At 36.4% G+C, this 14,309-nt stretch overlaps 1 protein-coding gene across 2 annotated transcripts in view; it reads right to left on the bottom strand.

Annotated features, from left to right (window-relative positions):
• The window catches only part of ENPEP (glutamyl aminopeptidase), an 81,298-nt gene that overhangs the window by 51,366 nt on the left and 15,623 nt on the right, over nucleotides 1-14,309 (bottom strand). For both annotated transcript variants that reach the window (XM_081562129.1, XM_081562200.1), the window contains exons 3-6: nucleotides 13,830-13,961; nucleotides 2,955-3,075; nucleotides 1,426-1,580; nucleotides 1,133-1,246 (exon numbers count right to left, since the gene is read on the bottom strand). In XM_081562129.1, the coding sequence (XP_081418255.1) occupies nucleotides 1,133-1,246; nucleotides 1,426-1,580; nucleotides 2,955-3,075; nucleotides 13,830-13,961 (522 nt within the window). The remainder of the gene's footprint in view (nucleotides 1-1,132; nucleotides 1,247-1,425; nucleotides 1,581-2,954; nucleotides 3,076-13,829; nucleotides 13,962-14,309) is intronic.

The raw sequence follows: 14,309 nt of genomic DNA, 5'->3' as shown, positions 1-14,309 counted from the left end.
AGAGTTACCCGAATCTAGTAGATACAGGCCAGAGATGCTGCTAAATAGCCTACAATGCACAGAACACCCCCACAACAAAGAATTATCTGGCCCAATAGTTCCAGATGAAAAATCCTGATGTAGATTAAATTTTAAGGAAGCAATTGCTGCAAATTAACTTTTTTACTTTTTAAACCAGGTTGTGCAGACTTAAAAGGGCTTCCAGCATATAACGGTCTTCTCATTCTGTCCAGTAGAGGGCAGTAGTCAACCCTCTACTGGGTTGTTACAGTAGACAACCTTCTGCAATGCTTTCACATATTTACATGCTTACACTTTTATATATACGAACTGATAAGCATACACTTCCCTGGTGGCTCAGACGGTAAAGCGTCTGCCTGCAATGTGGGAGACCCGGGTTTGATTCCTGGGTCGGGAAGATCCCCTGGAGATACTTACACCATCTAAATATACTTGAAAACAGATACAGCTTTTCAGGAAAACAGTATCTGTAGAGTTCACAGAAGCCTCTGTTCCAGGCCCCTCGGGGACACACGGTATAATAATAGTGGTTACCTGTACATTTTTTGGGGTGCTTTTAAGTTGACAAGATAGAGAACAATGTTCTTCTTTAATGGAAGAGAGAACAGACTCAGCATATGTAACTTGCTCAAGGTCACATTCCCTGCAACACACCTTAAAATGATGCATCCAGGATTTAAACCTGAGTCTAATTACTAAGTGTATGTGCTTATCTCTTTGCCACATCATTTCAGCAAACTGTGTAAGGGAAGTTATTTATAAAATTAGGCTTAGACATTTTTCAAAGGGTTAGAACTACAGATACTTTCTTGAACACAGAGTTCACACTGTTTAAGCTAGATCTTTTTTCCTGCCTTGGCATATGTTCTTGAATGACTCTACCAACGACATCCTAGGCTTGTGGTGTTCAGTTGCTCTCTAGCGCTTGGACGTAGGCTCTGAGCATGGTGTAGACACTGGAGCCAGCTGGCTCCACCCCATCCTCCCAGTACAATTCCCAGTTCAGTACTGCACATGGTCCCTAACTCAGGGCCATTGTCATAGTCCAAAGTCTCCATTCTGCTTGGCATGAAGATAATAGAGATTTGAAACTTATGTGTTTCAAGCTCACCATTTGCCAGTCTTTTTCTGCATGATCTACTCCCAGATACTCAAAGAAGGAAGCAAATCCTTCATTTAGCCACAAGTCTTCCCACCATTCCATGGTCACAATATTTCCAAACCACTGAAATTATAAGCAATAAAGAGATAGTTAAATTCTTATGCCTATGGTACAGAGGCCTAGAAATTTTCAATATAATAATTTGTTCATGTAAGTTTTGTAATGACACAGAAGTAGCAGACATCATACTCAGCATTTCTTTCCTGCTTTATTTCTCCCTAGTTGATGCTAAGATTCTATACCTGATGCACAAGTTCATGGGCTATCACAGCAGCCACCCTCTGTTGGTTTGATGAGGCAGATTCATTAGGGTCATAAAGCAGGTTTGTTTCTCTGTAAGTGATGAGTCCCCAGTTCTCCATAGCCCCAGTGCCAAAATCTGGAATAGCAATTTTATCTATGGAAAAAGAGTCCAGTGAGAAATACATTCTTTCCATTTTGTTCATAACATTTCTTACCAAATTAAGTTCTTTAGATGAATGTTTTTTAACAGGCTAAAAATAATTTCTCAGAGTGAAAAACAATCATCTATTTGTATAAACTTTTTAGTCTTTAATGTGCTCAAAATTTCCATGGAACTTTTCCTGTTGACTCCAGAAATCAATGTCTTTTATTTTTCAAGAATATGATTGGCAATGCTCTTTTCAAGTCCTCTATAATTTTATGTCTTTTGTTTCTTTCTGTATTTTATTTTTGTTTGCTTTTTTCCCATGACTTTCATTTAGATAATACCAAGCTTCTGTTTTGGAGGATATGCTGTAAGGGACAAATTGGTGAGAATTCCACTTTCCAGGTTATCATGGGTGGTACAAGAGAAATAAACAGAAAAATTAACGTGCTTTTAAATTAATGTGCTTAATATTTTATTAGATATTATGCTGATTTTTGTGAAGTATTTCTCTTCCTGTCTCCTTCTCTGATAGTTGTGAAGCATTCAAAACAAAGAGGGGGAGGAGTTCCACAAAGTTTTTCAGAGCCACAGCCATTCCCATGTAGAGAATTTGGCATTCCAGTTGCTTTGCATTGGTAATTTATTAAAGTGAGGGCAAAAATAGAAAAAGAGAAGTCAGTTGTTGGTTGGTTGGGGGTTTTTTTGTTGCCTTCATTTCATCCTTACAGTCATCTGTATGGGTGTTACATTTATAGTCTTTGCTAATACCACTTGAACTTACTAATAAAGTGTTTCTGTTACTGATAGATGTATCATCCACACCATTTTGATTATAGCACTGTTTATATTTTCAAAAGAAAACATGTTCCCCCATCCTTCATATTAGAAAAAATATTTACAGTAGGAGCACCAGCTCATTTTAACTGCTGGAGAATCTAGAATTAGTCTTGTACAACAAATGGAAAGACTGGAAGTACATAAGACTCTGACAGCATTATATATCCCTATTATTTATTAACTCACTGACGGTAGGGAGGCAGAGTAAGCTATTGGGATGGGTACTAATTTTGAAATCAACAAATCTAGGTTGCTCTTTCTGGCTCTATCATTATCAATGTCTGTAGTTTAATGTTTATTTGGAAATAAAATACTGTTCATTTATCAGGTAAGAACAGAGAATAGACATTACTCTTGGAGGAATCCGGAATGAATCTTTCAGCATCCAGTAAGTATTAGACAAATAGTGTAGGCATATGATAAAAAGACTAACGGATAACCATTAACTCGGGATAACTCATGCTAAAAGTGGAGGAAGTGAGTTAACTTAGATGAAAACAAAGGCAATATTAAAAATAAGAAAATAAAAAAAATGGTTCTCACCTAATTTAGGAAGAGAATAACTCATAGCAAAGTAGTCCTCAAAATAGTCAAACACACTTTTAGTTATGTTTGCAGCATATTCAGCTGTGTGCTTCTGCTCTGGCTGGACATATATAGTGAGCTATTAAAAAACAGAAAACTTCAGTGAGAATTCTTCATTTGGTAAAACACAAAAACTATGATACATGACGTAGTAGAAAGAAGGTGGGCTTTGGAGCCAGACAAGTCTAACTGAATCCCCCTTCTGCATGGCCTTGGGCAAATCACTTCACATCTCTGAGACTCAGGTGTAAAGGAGAAGAATACTGCCTAACTCACTGAGTAATTTCATCAATGACTATAAATAATGTAAGACACAATGGTTGGCATAGGTATGATATATTTTTAAAATATTATTACTTTTTTTCCACTTAGAGCGTATATTGTAATCTTAATATTTATATATCTGTCAACGTACTCTGTGTAATTTGTCTTTGAGGAGATAAGGCATATGATTTTTCTTATCTAAAGAGCCCTTACATACATGTTTTCCATTTATGCTTTTCTATCCATTGCCACCAAATTACCCTTTTGATATTTTAACTGTTCTATCCCAGAGTCTAAAATACAGTGATTCAAAATTTTCGTAAGAGGGAGGCATCTTGATAAGCTACATCTCTAAATACCCAGGATATTATTTTATGCCATGACACAATTTATAAATCAAATCGAGGATAGACTTTTTACTCCCCAGTTCTAAGCATGTATAACCCAGAGTAGAAAGCACAATATTGGAGGAGAAAAACAATATTGAAAACTTGATACTATCTGACTTCAAGACTTACTGTAATGCTACAGAGATAAAGACAATGTGGTATTAACAAAACAATAGAAAAATAGCTCGGTACAAGACAATAGAGGGCCTAGAAATAGACCCACATAAAAATAGTCAACTGTTATTTGACAGAGGAGTAAAGGCAATACATCACAGCCCAGACAGTCTCAAGAAACGATGCTGGAATAACTGGACATCCACGTGGAAAAAGGTGAATCTAGACACAGCCCTTACACCCTTCACAAATATTAACTTAAAATTGATTGCATACCTAAATATAAAACACGAAACTATAAAACTTCTTAAAGATAACACAGAAAAATCTATCAATAGATGATGTTGGATATGAAGGTGATTTCTTAGCTTCAACACCAAAGGCATAATCTATGAAAGAAAAACTGATAAGCTGGGCTTCATTAAAACTTGAAAGGCAGTGTCAAGAGAATGAGAAGATAAGGCATAGACTGGGAGGAAATATTTATGAAGGGTCCATCTGATAATTAATTATTATCCAACATATACAAAGAACTCTTAAAACTCAATAAGAAGAAAGCAAACAACCTAATTTTAAAAAATGGGCCAAAGGCCTTAACAGACACCTCACCAGGCAAAATATACACATGGCAAGTAAGTATGTGAAAAGCTGGTTCATATCATATTCATCAAGGAGATGCAAATTAAAATAACAACGAGATACCACTAAAAACTTACTAAAATGCCAAAATTCAAAACACTGACAACACCAAATGCTGATGAGGGTGTGGAACAGTAGGAACTCCTGTACATTGCTGGTGAAAATGCAAAATGGTATAGCCACTTTGGAAGACAGTTTTGGCAGTTTCTTATAAAATTAAACATACTTTACCATATGGCCCAACAATTGTGCTCCTTTGTATTTACCCAAAGGAGTTTAAAACATACCTTGCACAAAAATATTTATAGCAGCATTAGTCATAATTGCCAAAACTTGGAAGCACCTAAGATGTATCTCATGTACCACATAAACTGTGAACAATGGGATATTATACAGTGCTAAAAAGAAATTAACTATGAAACCATCACCAAAAAAACAGGGAGGAACCTTAAATGCATATTACCAAATGAAAGAAACCAATCTGAAAGGGCTACATACTGTATGATTCCAACTATACGACATTTTGGAAGAGTCAAAGCTATGGAGACAGTAAAGAGATCAGTGGTTGGCAGGCTGAGGGGCGAAGGGTTGAGAGATGAGTAGGTAGAGCACAGATTTTAGAGCAGTGAAAATACTCTGCATGATACAGTAATGATGGGTATTTGTCATTATACATTTGTCCAAATACATAGAATATACAACACCAAGAATGAACCCTAAGGTAAACTATGGACTTTGGGTATTATGATGGTTCGATATAGCTTCATCCTTGGTAGCAAATGTACTGTTTGGAGAAGGCATATTAATGATAAGATAGGATATGCATGTGTAGGAGCGGTGGGGGTGGCGGGGGGGAGGTTATATAAAATCTTTGTACCTTCCTCTTCATTTAGTTGTAAACCTAAAACTGCTCTACGAGAGCAGTCTTTTTAACAAAATTTGTGAGGAATTCAAATGAACTGTATTTGTTGAACTTAAGGCCTGATGCTAAAACCTCAAATAAAGCAAAAGAGGCAGTCATCTGGTAAGTTTAACCCTGTCTACCTAACTAGAACAGGGGCCTTGTCACTTTTTAATAAGTAAAAATGAAAAATTATGCCTACTCTTTTCCTTTTTTATTATTTCAAATGCATTGTTAGTTTTGCTATTCTTTTAGGCACACCCCTTTAGCCTCTTTTCTCAGAAATGAAGAACAGTAAGAAAGATCCAGTAATTTAAGGGGTGAATTTCTAAAATCATCTCAAATTACCACTGCTTAGTGTTCTCCCAGATACTGGGTGATTAACATTCTTGCTTTATTTGCATAAATAAAGTTGTATTCGTTTCATCTCTAAAGCCTACAAAATTCATTCATTTATCATCCTTTCTTTTAAATTTCATTTTTATTCATTTTTAAATTTTTGTTTTCCAGAAGAGGTATATTTCCTCACTGCCACTGCCCTCCTGTTCTCTTTGTGAACAACGACATGCATTTTCCAAGATGGTAAGTAAAACTGAGGATCCCGTTGGTGGTCACTGAACAAAGCGAAGGTAATTGCCCCCGATGAAATCAAAACCATCAGGTTCATATAACATTACCGTGGTGTAAACTGAGATTCTCAGAATTTTTCACCAGTGAACTGATTAGTATGTCAGAACTTCCTCAGACTTTCTATTCTCCTCTGTTAAAAATTTCAGAAATGGTAGTTTCTCTTGATTCACTCTGCTGTTATCTACACACTCTGTACATTTATGTCGCCCATAATATTTGGAGAGGGAAAAAGGGTTGAAAAAGAGGAAAAGGAGGTAACGGGCAGGTGTCCCACATTAGGTGGAGCAACGGGGGGGAGAAAGACTCTGTGCTTTTTCTGCCATTATGTTCTTATTGCCCATGCTGGTAGATTGACTTCCTTCAATCAGAAGGCTTCTGAGACAATGTAATCAGGTTTTCCTTACTCTCCATACTTCTGTTGTCAGCAGCAACAGGAATGCAGTGTCCTTAAATAGAGTTGTGTTCATATAAATCCAACAAAAATAAAAGTAACACCTTCCTCTTTCGTTTCTGAGAAACTCAATATCACAGAGAAGTATGTTGTGTCTTTACGGTCTTGCCAGTCTGCAGATCACCTGTGATCGATGACCTTTATTTTGATGCGTTATCAGTCATCTTTTATGACCAATGACATATGGTCATATTTGATCAACTTTGATCAACTGAGATAAGCTGAGATAAGCAATTTGATCAACTGAGATAAGCAATCACAGAATATAAAGCCACAGCCCACTAACCTTGTAAGAGTATTAGCCACAGCATATCTGTGTGTCTTATTTGCTATATATCACAAACATATTTGTATTTTAAAGATTCCTTTCTGCAGACTTTGGTAGGAGTAGCTAACTCCCCTCCATCATCTGCTAAGCTTCAGCACTTCTGTCCATGACAAAGTTCAGTCAGTTACTCTCGAATCATTGCTTTGTAATAAACTGTTGTTCTAAGTTTACATGCTTGCTTTATTGAGATGATTTTTTTAAGCATGTGACTAGCCATATTGAAATAGCATGGGGTGAGGAAGGAGATATGCATGTATATTTTTTCTTCTTAATTTCTAAAAAGTCACATATGCCTTTATTATTTAAAGATTTTATTAAAGGTTACATGTAAAGATTTTATATAAGCTTAATAACTACAACTATCTATGAAGTTTGTAAATCTTTAAGAACCTACCTAACTTGAATGCATATATTTAGTTTTTAGATACTAAATTCTCTAAGTGGACTAAATTACTGAGATATACCACTGTTGTATACTATTGGTGTAGTAGTGTTAATCGCTCAGTTGTGTCTGATTCTTTGCAACCCCATGGACTGTAGTCCACCAGGCTCCTCTGTCTATGGGATTTCCCAGGCAAGAATACTGGAGTGGATCACCATTTCCTTCTCCAAGGGATCTTCCCAACCCAGGGATAGAACCTGGGTCTCCTGCATTGCAAGCAGATTCTTTACCATTTGAGCTACAGGGAAGATCTGTTGGATACTATTAGGCATAACTCAAAGCACTGAATCTATTGAGCAGCAACAGATGTAAAATCTGTGCTTCCTGAAGCCTATATGCAGTTGATTATTCTTTTGGGAGGTGTGCTTCTGTTTTATCAATGTTGTTGTTGTTGCCTTTCTCTTATCACATGGGAACCCTACCCAAGAAGGCTTTTAGAGTTGTTAATATTATCCCTTTAATTAAGGGTCTCCAGGAATTTGAGAGATGGAATTTAAGTCCACAAGAATTTATTCTAATTGGTTGCCACCATTTCTTTTATGTGTAATCATTATGGTTAATTATTAGTCTTACTGAGTACTTAAAAATTTCCAGGCAATGTGACACTTACCATGCACATCAATCCTATTAATCTGGCACTATTAATAATAATAATAAAGTATAATATTTTGCGTCATTAATGATATCTTTACTCCAATGCTTTCAATAGCCCAGTTTCCACGATTACAGAATCCAAATAGTTTTGAAAATCCAAAGTTTTTTTTTAATATGTTCTCAGCAAATTAATTTGGTGGTATCATCTGACCTGAACTGAGAGGAATTTTTTTTAAAATAACTTATTTTTCTCACTACAAAAGTATTGCTGTAGAAATACTACTATTTGATTATAAGGAGCTGCCCCAAGGTCATACTGCAGTTACTCAATCATACTCAATATTTGTACATACTGCCTTTCACAAATCTGAAAATTTTTGAATTCCAACATGCAACTAATCACAAAGATTTTAGATAAGGATTGTAAACTTCTATCTCAAATTTTAGAGTTTGAAGAGTTTTAAAAGTAAACTTCCAATTATATATATGAGGAAAATGTATACACAAGAAAAATGAAGACAAAGCTGACACTAAACTTCAGCACAAAGTTTGTTTTTTACTATATTGTACTGCTTCTTTTCTCTACTCCTAAGAATGAAGCCTGACTTTCCCGAGTTACAAAATAGAGATAATAACAGTACGTAACTAACAGTTAATGTGAGCATTAAATAAGCTAATGCATAAGCAATACTTGACACATAATAGTTTTTATGTGTTCCATCAAGAAGGTTCGTATCATCAGAGATAATACATTGAATGATTATCCCCTGTAATTTTCTTTGTCCGTACTTCCTTATATGTGGGATATCCACACTGTGGTACCCACATTACCGTTAGAAATACTAGGAGAATGAAGAGGGAAAAAATAAAATGTTAAGTTTTTGAAGTCCAGAGTAGGCTTTTCACACCCACACAAATAATTTGAAAGCCAGAACCTTTTGATTTGCAAGATCCTGGATGGAAAAGGCTTTAGCAATAAAAACAGAAGGCAAGGAAAAAAGTAAACCACAGAGTTTATGCTTTAAGAAAGATTGGAAAGAGACTGGAGGCAAGTCCAGAGGACTGTGTGTCAATAAATGAGTACCCCAGGAGAGGGGTAGTAAGGTTGAAGGGGCAAGACTCTGGAAGAGGATCTTAGAGTCTGAGATAAAGGCACTGAACTTGGAAAGACCATGTGAACAAAAAGGAATCAAACTGAACAGATGCTACTGGCCACTACACCTAGTCAGAAGTCCAGCCGGTGCCTGCATGCTTCCCACCGCCACCTGTGAGCCCTGCAGGCTCGCTGTGCCTGGGACCATGTTTCTGTTGCCCTTGTCTGCTGAGTGTCTTCTATGGACAGAGGTGACCAAATATCCAAGTTTGCCCAGAAATGTCCTGGGATTCTAAATCTGCTGTTTATCTGTTTATACCTCTTACCCCAGCATAATTAATAACACCTCTATTCTTTATATTCTATAAATAATAAAATATTTGGTCACTCTACCCACTGACAACAGCCTGCCTTTCCACTGCCGATCATCCATCAGACTTAGCACCTGTTCATCTCTTGAGATTTTTCCATCTTCTCTGAATTGTTCCCAATAGACACACCCCTTTATGTGGCCCATGACTCTTGCAGAGCCCCCTGGTTTTGTTTTTTCTGTTTTAGAAGGTGAGATCTTTGGGACCAAAGGGATGTTATGATCAAAGACCTTAAAACACAGTTGGGTGACACTGGACATTGGTGACCACCTATGTTTCACATGTCCATTGAGGTGTAGATGTCTTAGCATATTTCACTCCCTTTAGGACTTAAAACACTATTTGTGCACATAGTAGGTGCTCAGTAAAGATGGACAAAACACTGGGGGAAACCTCAGTTTTATTATCAATGCTGATGTAGCCAGGATGAGAAAGAGAAAAGAATTTGATATTGTTTATAATTCTGTAAATACATGTTTAAGTTACATAGTTAGTATTACTGGATGTCATCAATGGGTTTAATTTCATAACTTTGCAGGTGTGCTAATTTGCTTCAGTCATGTCCAACTCTTTGTGACCCTATGGACCACAGCCTGCCAGGTTCCTCTGTCCATGGGATTTTCCAGGCAAGAACACTGGAGTGGGTTTGTTGCCACGTCCTTCTCCAGAGGATCTTCCCAACCCAGGGATCTAACCCGTGTCTCTTAGTCATCTGCATTGGCAGGTGGGTTCTTTACCACTAGCATCACCTGGGAAGCATGTCCTTCTAAATATTCTTCCAGCACTAGACAGAAATTTGAGGAGGAGGAATACTTGGTTGAAAGGAATTGTGATATTTTGGTTCTTTTCAAGTTTTGTTTGTGATCCTGCTTTATCACAGGAATGTGATAAATTCTTCCTAAATTTGAGATTGTCCCTTATCCATAGATAAATTATTATAAATATGGAAAACCTTGGCTTGAAGTTTGGGTGACTTAGAACTGTATGTTTGCTGTGGCTTTGAAGTTTCAACATGTGTTCAGAACGTTGAGTCCCAGAGCTCAGCAGCCATGAGGTACTGCTTGAGAAGCAACCCAGTATCATCATTTAGGTTACACAAAACATTTACTGGCAGCTTACTTCTCATTTGAGTCAAAATTTGAGTAGTTTGATGCTTGGTGATTATCATTACTGCAGTAGAATTTTTTTAAAACAAATAATTAACATTAAAAAATCTAACTTACTTCACAGAATTTTATATACTTTGTTAATATTCTTTTTGTAAATTTAACTAAAGAATAAGAATCATTAGCAATCTTCTGTGGCTTCCTGAATTAAATACATTCCTTCAGGGAAGATTGATAGCCCTTAATTTAGAATAGTCTTTCCTGTAAAGAAATTAAAAAAAAAACCTCATTTAAATACAAATGTTGTAAAAATCAAACTCATTCTGAAAATGTAGCATCAAAAAGACCACAAATAACAAATGTTTTTGAGAATATGGAGAAAAGAGAAGCCTTGTACACTATTGGTGGGACTGCAAGTTGGAGCAGCCACTGTAGAAAACAGGGTGGAGGTTCCTCAAAAAACTAAGGCTAGAGTTACCATATGATCCAGCAATTACACTGCTGGGTGTACATCCAAAGAAAACAAAAACATTAACTCAAAAATATATATGCACCACAGTTTTCATGGTAGCTCATTTACAATAGCCAAGATACGGAAGCAAGCTAAGTGACCAGCAACAGATGAATGGAGAATGTGTGATGTATATATTTTTATATATAATGAAATACCACTCAGCCAAAAAGGAAAGAAATTTTGACATTTGCAACAACATGGACGGATTGGAGTGTATTATGCTTAGTGAAATAAGTCAGACAGAGGGAGACAAATACTATCTGATATCACTTATATGTGGAATCTGAAAAATGAAACAAACGTGAATATAAGAGAAAAGAAACAGACACACAGATATAGAAAACAAACTAGTGGTTACCCATGGGAAGAGAGAAAAAGGGAGGGGCAAAATATAGGTAGGGGATTAAATGGTACAAACAACTATGTATAAAATAAATATTGTACAGCCCCAGGAATATAGCCAATATTTTATAATAACCACAAATAGAGTATAACCTTTGAAATTATGAATTGCTATGTTGTACATCTGAACTTTATTTAATATTATAAACCAACTATACCTCAATAAAAGTGTAATGCAACTAACACTCACAAAAGGAGATATGCAAGTTGTCTTTTGAACTACATTCCAAACTTAGTTCCTTAGTTAGTCCAAACTTTTTTCCTAACAGTTTTTTAGGGTTGGGTCCCTAATCTTCATGAGCAACAAGAACATTTTAAACATAGTGAATGGTTCAGGTACTAATATCTGCTATCACAGGTAAACAATTAAGAAGAATACAGGCTTCCATTGGTTTTTATTCATGTAAAGTCATTCTTGCCAGAATGGTGACTTCAGTCAGGGTATCATAGAGTCTTGGATTGTACAATATAACCTGACTGTGAAAGCAGGTGATACACGTACCAGAATAATACTGTCAGAAGTGGAGTGGATAAGAATGGTTTTCTGATTCATGAAATTTCTACTAAAAATGTTGTATTAAACAAAAACCAACTTCATTTGTTAGGGGAACCAGTAACATGGAGACTTTGGTTTTAGAGCATACAGTATATTAATGCTTTAATATACCCCCACTTCTCCAACAGGCTTCCCTGGTGGCTCAGCAGTAAAGAATCCACCTGCCAATGCAGGGGACGTGTGTTCAATCCCTGGGTTGGGAAGATCCCCTGGAGAAGGAAATGACAACCCACTCCAGTATTCTTGCCTGGGAAATCCCATGGACAGAAGAGCCTGGTGGGCTACAGTCCATGGGGTCGGAAAGAGTCAGACATGACTTAGCAACTAAACAGGAACAACATCTCCTACCAAACAGAAATGACAGTTGCAACATAAAAGTGCAAAGCCCACAAGACATATCAGGGCTTCAAACAACATAAGCATCTCTGTGGAGTGGATAAAAATACAGAGCAGTTGGCAGGAACTAAACCTATCAGCCTATTGGGCTCTGGGTTCGGAAGGAATTAGCAACAAGTTCCTGAGGGTTAGACCCATGTCATGCTTTGAAAGTTATGTTCTGAAATTCTGACTACTATTTCTGATTGTTTTCTCATAGTTTTCTGTTTTTATTTTACGGTGGTCATATCATCTTGAATCTCTGAGGGTAATAATTAAAGGTTGGGTGTGTGAGAATGTTTAATCTTTATGGCTCTTTTTGGTTTCTAACTATTACTATTTACTCACACTGTGCTTGGCTGTTTATTTGTCTTGGATTTTCTCTTTTATGTTGCTTGTTTTCCTCATATGCCGGTTTCTCTTAGGTTGTCTGTTTAGCTATAAGAATGTAGTACTGTGAGAATAGTGTGGGTTCCCACTGATGTTACTTTTAAGTAGATAAAAGCGGTGTGGTTTTCCTGTAATTCTCTCTGGAGCGGGAAACTGTACTGGAGCATCTATGTTTGGGTGTTAAGTGTTAGATTTCAATTTAGAGTGAATGGGTAGGGAGCCAGTCAAATGCGAAAGAGGCAGAATTTACCTTGAATTGACATTCACAATTAAGTTCTCCTGCAAGGTTCTGTTCAATTTTGAAGAAAAGAGCCCCACAGGTTTTTGCAGGAGGGAAAACTCTGGCTACCTGTCTTCTATAGATGACAGTGACTGGTGAAGAGGTAAAGATATTTTTCAGGATATCACATTTCAGAAGGTTTACAGCAGGGTACATTGTTTGAAAAGAATCTGGAATTTGAGTCTCCACACTTGCCGGTTGCGTGATTTTGAGCAAATTACTTAAACTCATTATTTCAGTTTTCTCATTTGTAAAGTGGGAGTGATGATTTCTTCCTTATAAAATTGTATTACAAAGAATATAATGTTTCATATATATAATATATAGCACAGAGGCAGACTAACCATTAGATAGCAAGTTCAGGGCATAAGCAGAATGGGGGCCTCCAAAAAGAGAAAAATAATTAGGTAATAATTAGGTAAAAGTATTTAGTATTTAATTTTTCAAGAGAAAATTGTTAAGTTCATCATTTTGATTTTTTTTAAAAAAGCTTATTTGTATTTTCTTACATTTTTAAGAAGATGCTTTTTGATACCTTGCTGCTGTCTTATGTTGAATTACATATTGGGATGGCACCACAAACATCTCAGTGCTTAGTTACTTGAAGGATATTCATCTACCTCTGATTTCCTCCTCTCCCTCTGGCCTCCATCTTGGACGCCACCCAAACACGTAAACCCAATCATTTTACTAAATTGAGCATGCTCAAATATTTAATACCTTTGTGCTGATATCCTTAGAAACTAGCTTTGGATTTATAGTGAATTTTCTCCTGAAATAATTCACGGCCATCCATTCCTATGGCTATTTTGTTTATTTTTCACCTGAGTCCTCTCAGCTTACATTTTTCGATATTATTCAGTGTTTTCATCAGACTCACAGACCTTCGTGACTAATGGGCTTTTCTAGTGTAGGGTAAAAAAAAACTGTTCAAAAAAAGTAGAAAATCACAAATGCATAAGTGGTAAATTTTTAAAAATATAATGGTACTCACAGGTATCCCCCTGTTTGATATTCTCGTTACAGAATCAAACTGATGTACCGCAAAGCATACCAGGTAAGTGCTCATAGGAACAGACTTCTGGAAAGTTGTCCGATTCCATTTATCATCCACCGACTCTTCTTTCTATTGAAAGCAAAAGATCATCTTTTATTTATAAAACGATCAATCATGGACAAGACAAACAAACAGTTACTCTAAACCTGGCTTTCTAGTCAGAAAAAAAAGCTTGTCAAAGCTTAATGGTAGAAAGAAATTTTACCCCTAAATGGTGATGTTGACAAGACTGGAGGAAAATTCATTTTATTTTTAGTACTGTGAGAGTGTGATTGAACTATATACTGTATGAGGTTTCTTAGGGAGAAATTCAACTTTGTGATATAAACTAGACAGGAGTTTATCTTTCTGCATTAAACACAAAATCCTGACCATAATATTTGAGAATACACTATGACCCCCTAATGAAGAATAGGC

The sequence above is a fragment of the Giraffa tippelskirchi genome, chromosome 1, assembly GCF_054371585.1.
Source record: "Giraffa tippelskirchi isolate mGirTip1 chromosome 1, T2T-mGirTip1v1.2.pri, whole genome shotgun sequence".
NCBI classification, from domain to species: Eukaryota; Metazoa; Chordata; class Mammalia; order Artiodactyla; family Giraffidae; genus Giraffa; species Giraffa tippelskirchi.
This window is presented reverse-complemented; position numbering and strand designations above follow the sequence as displayed.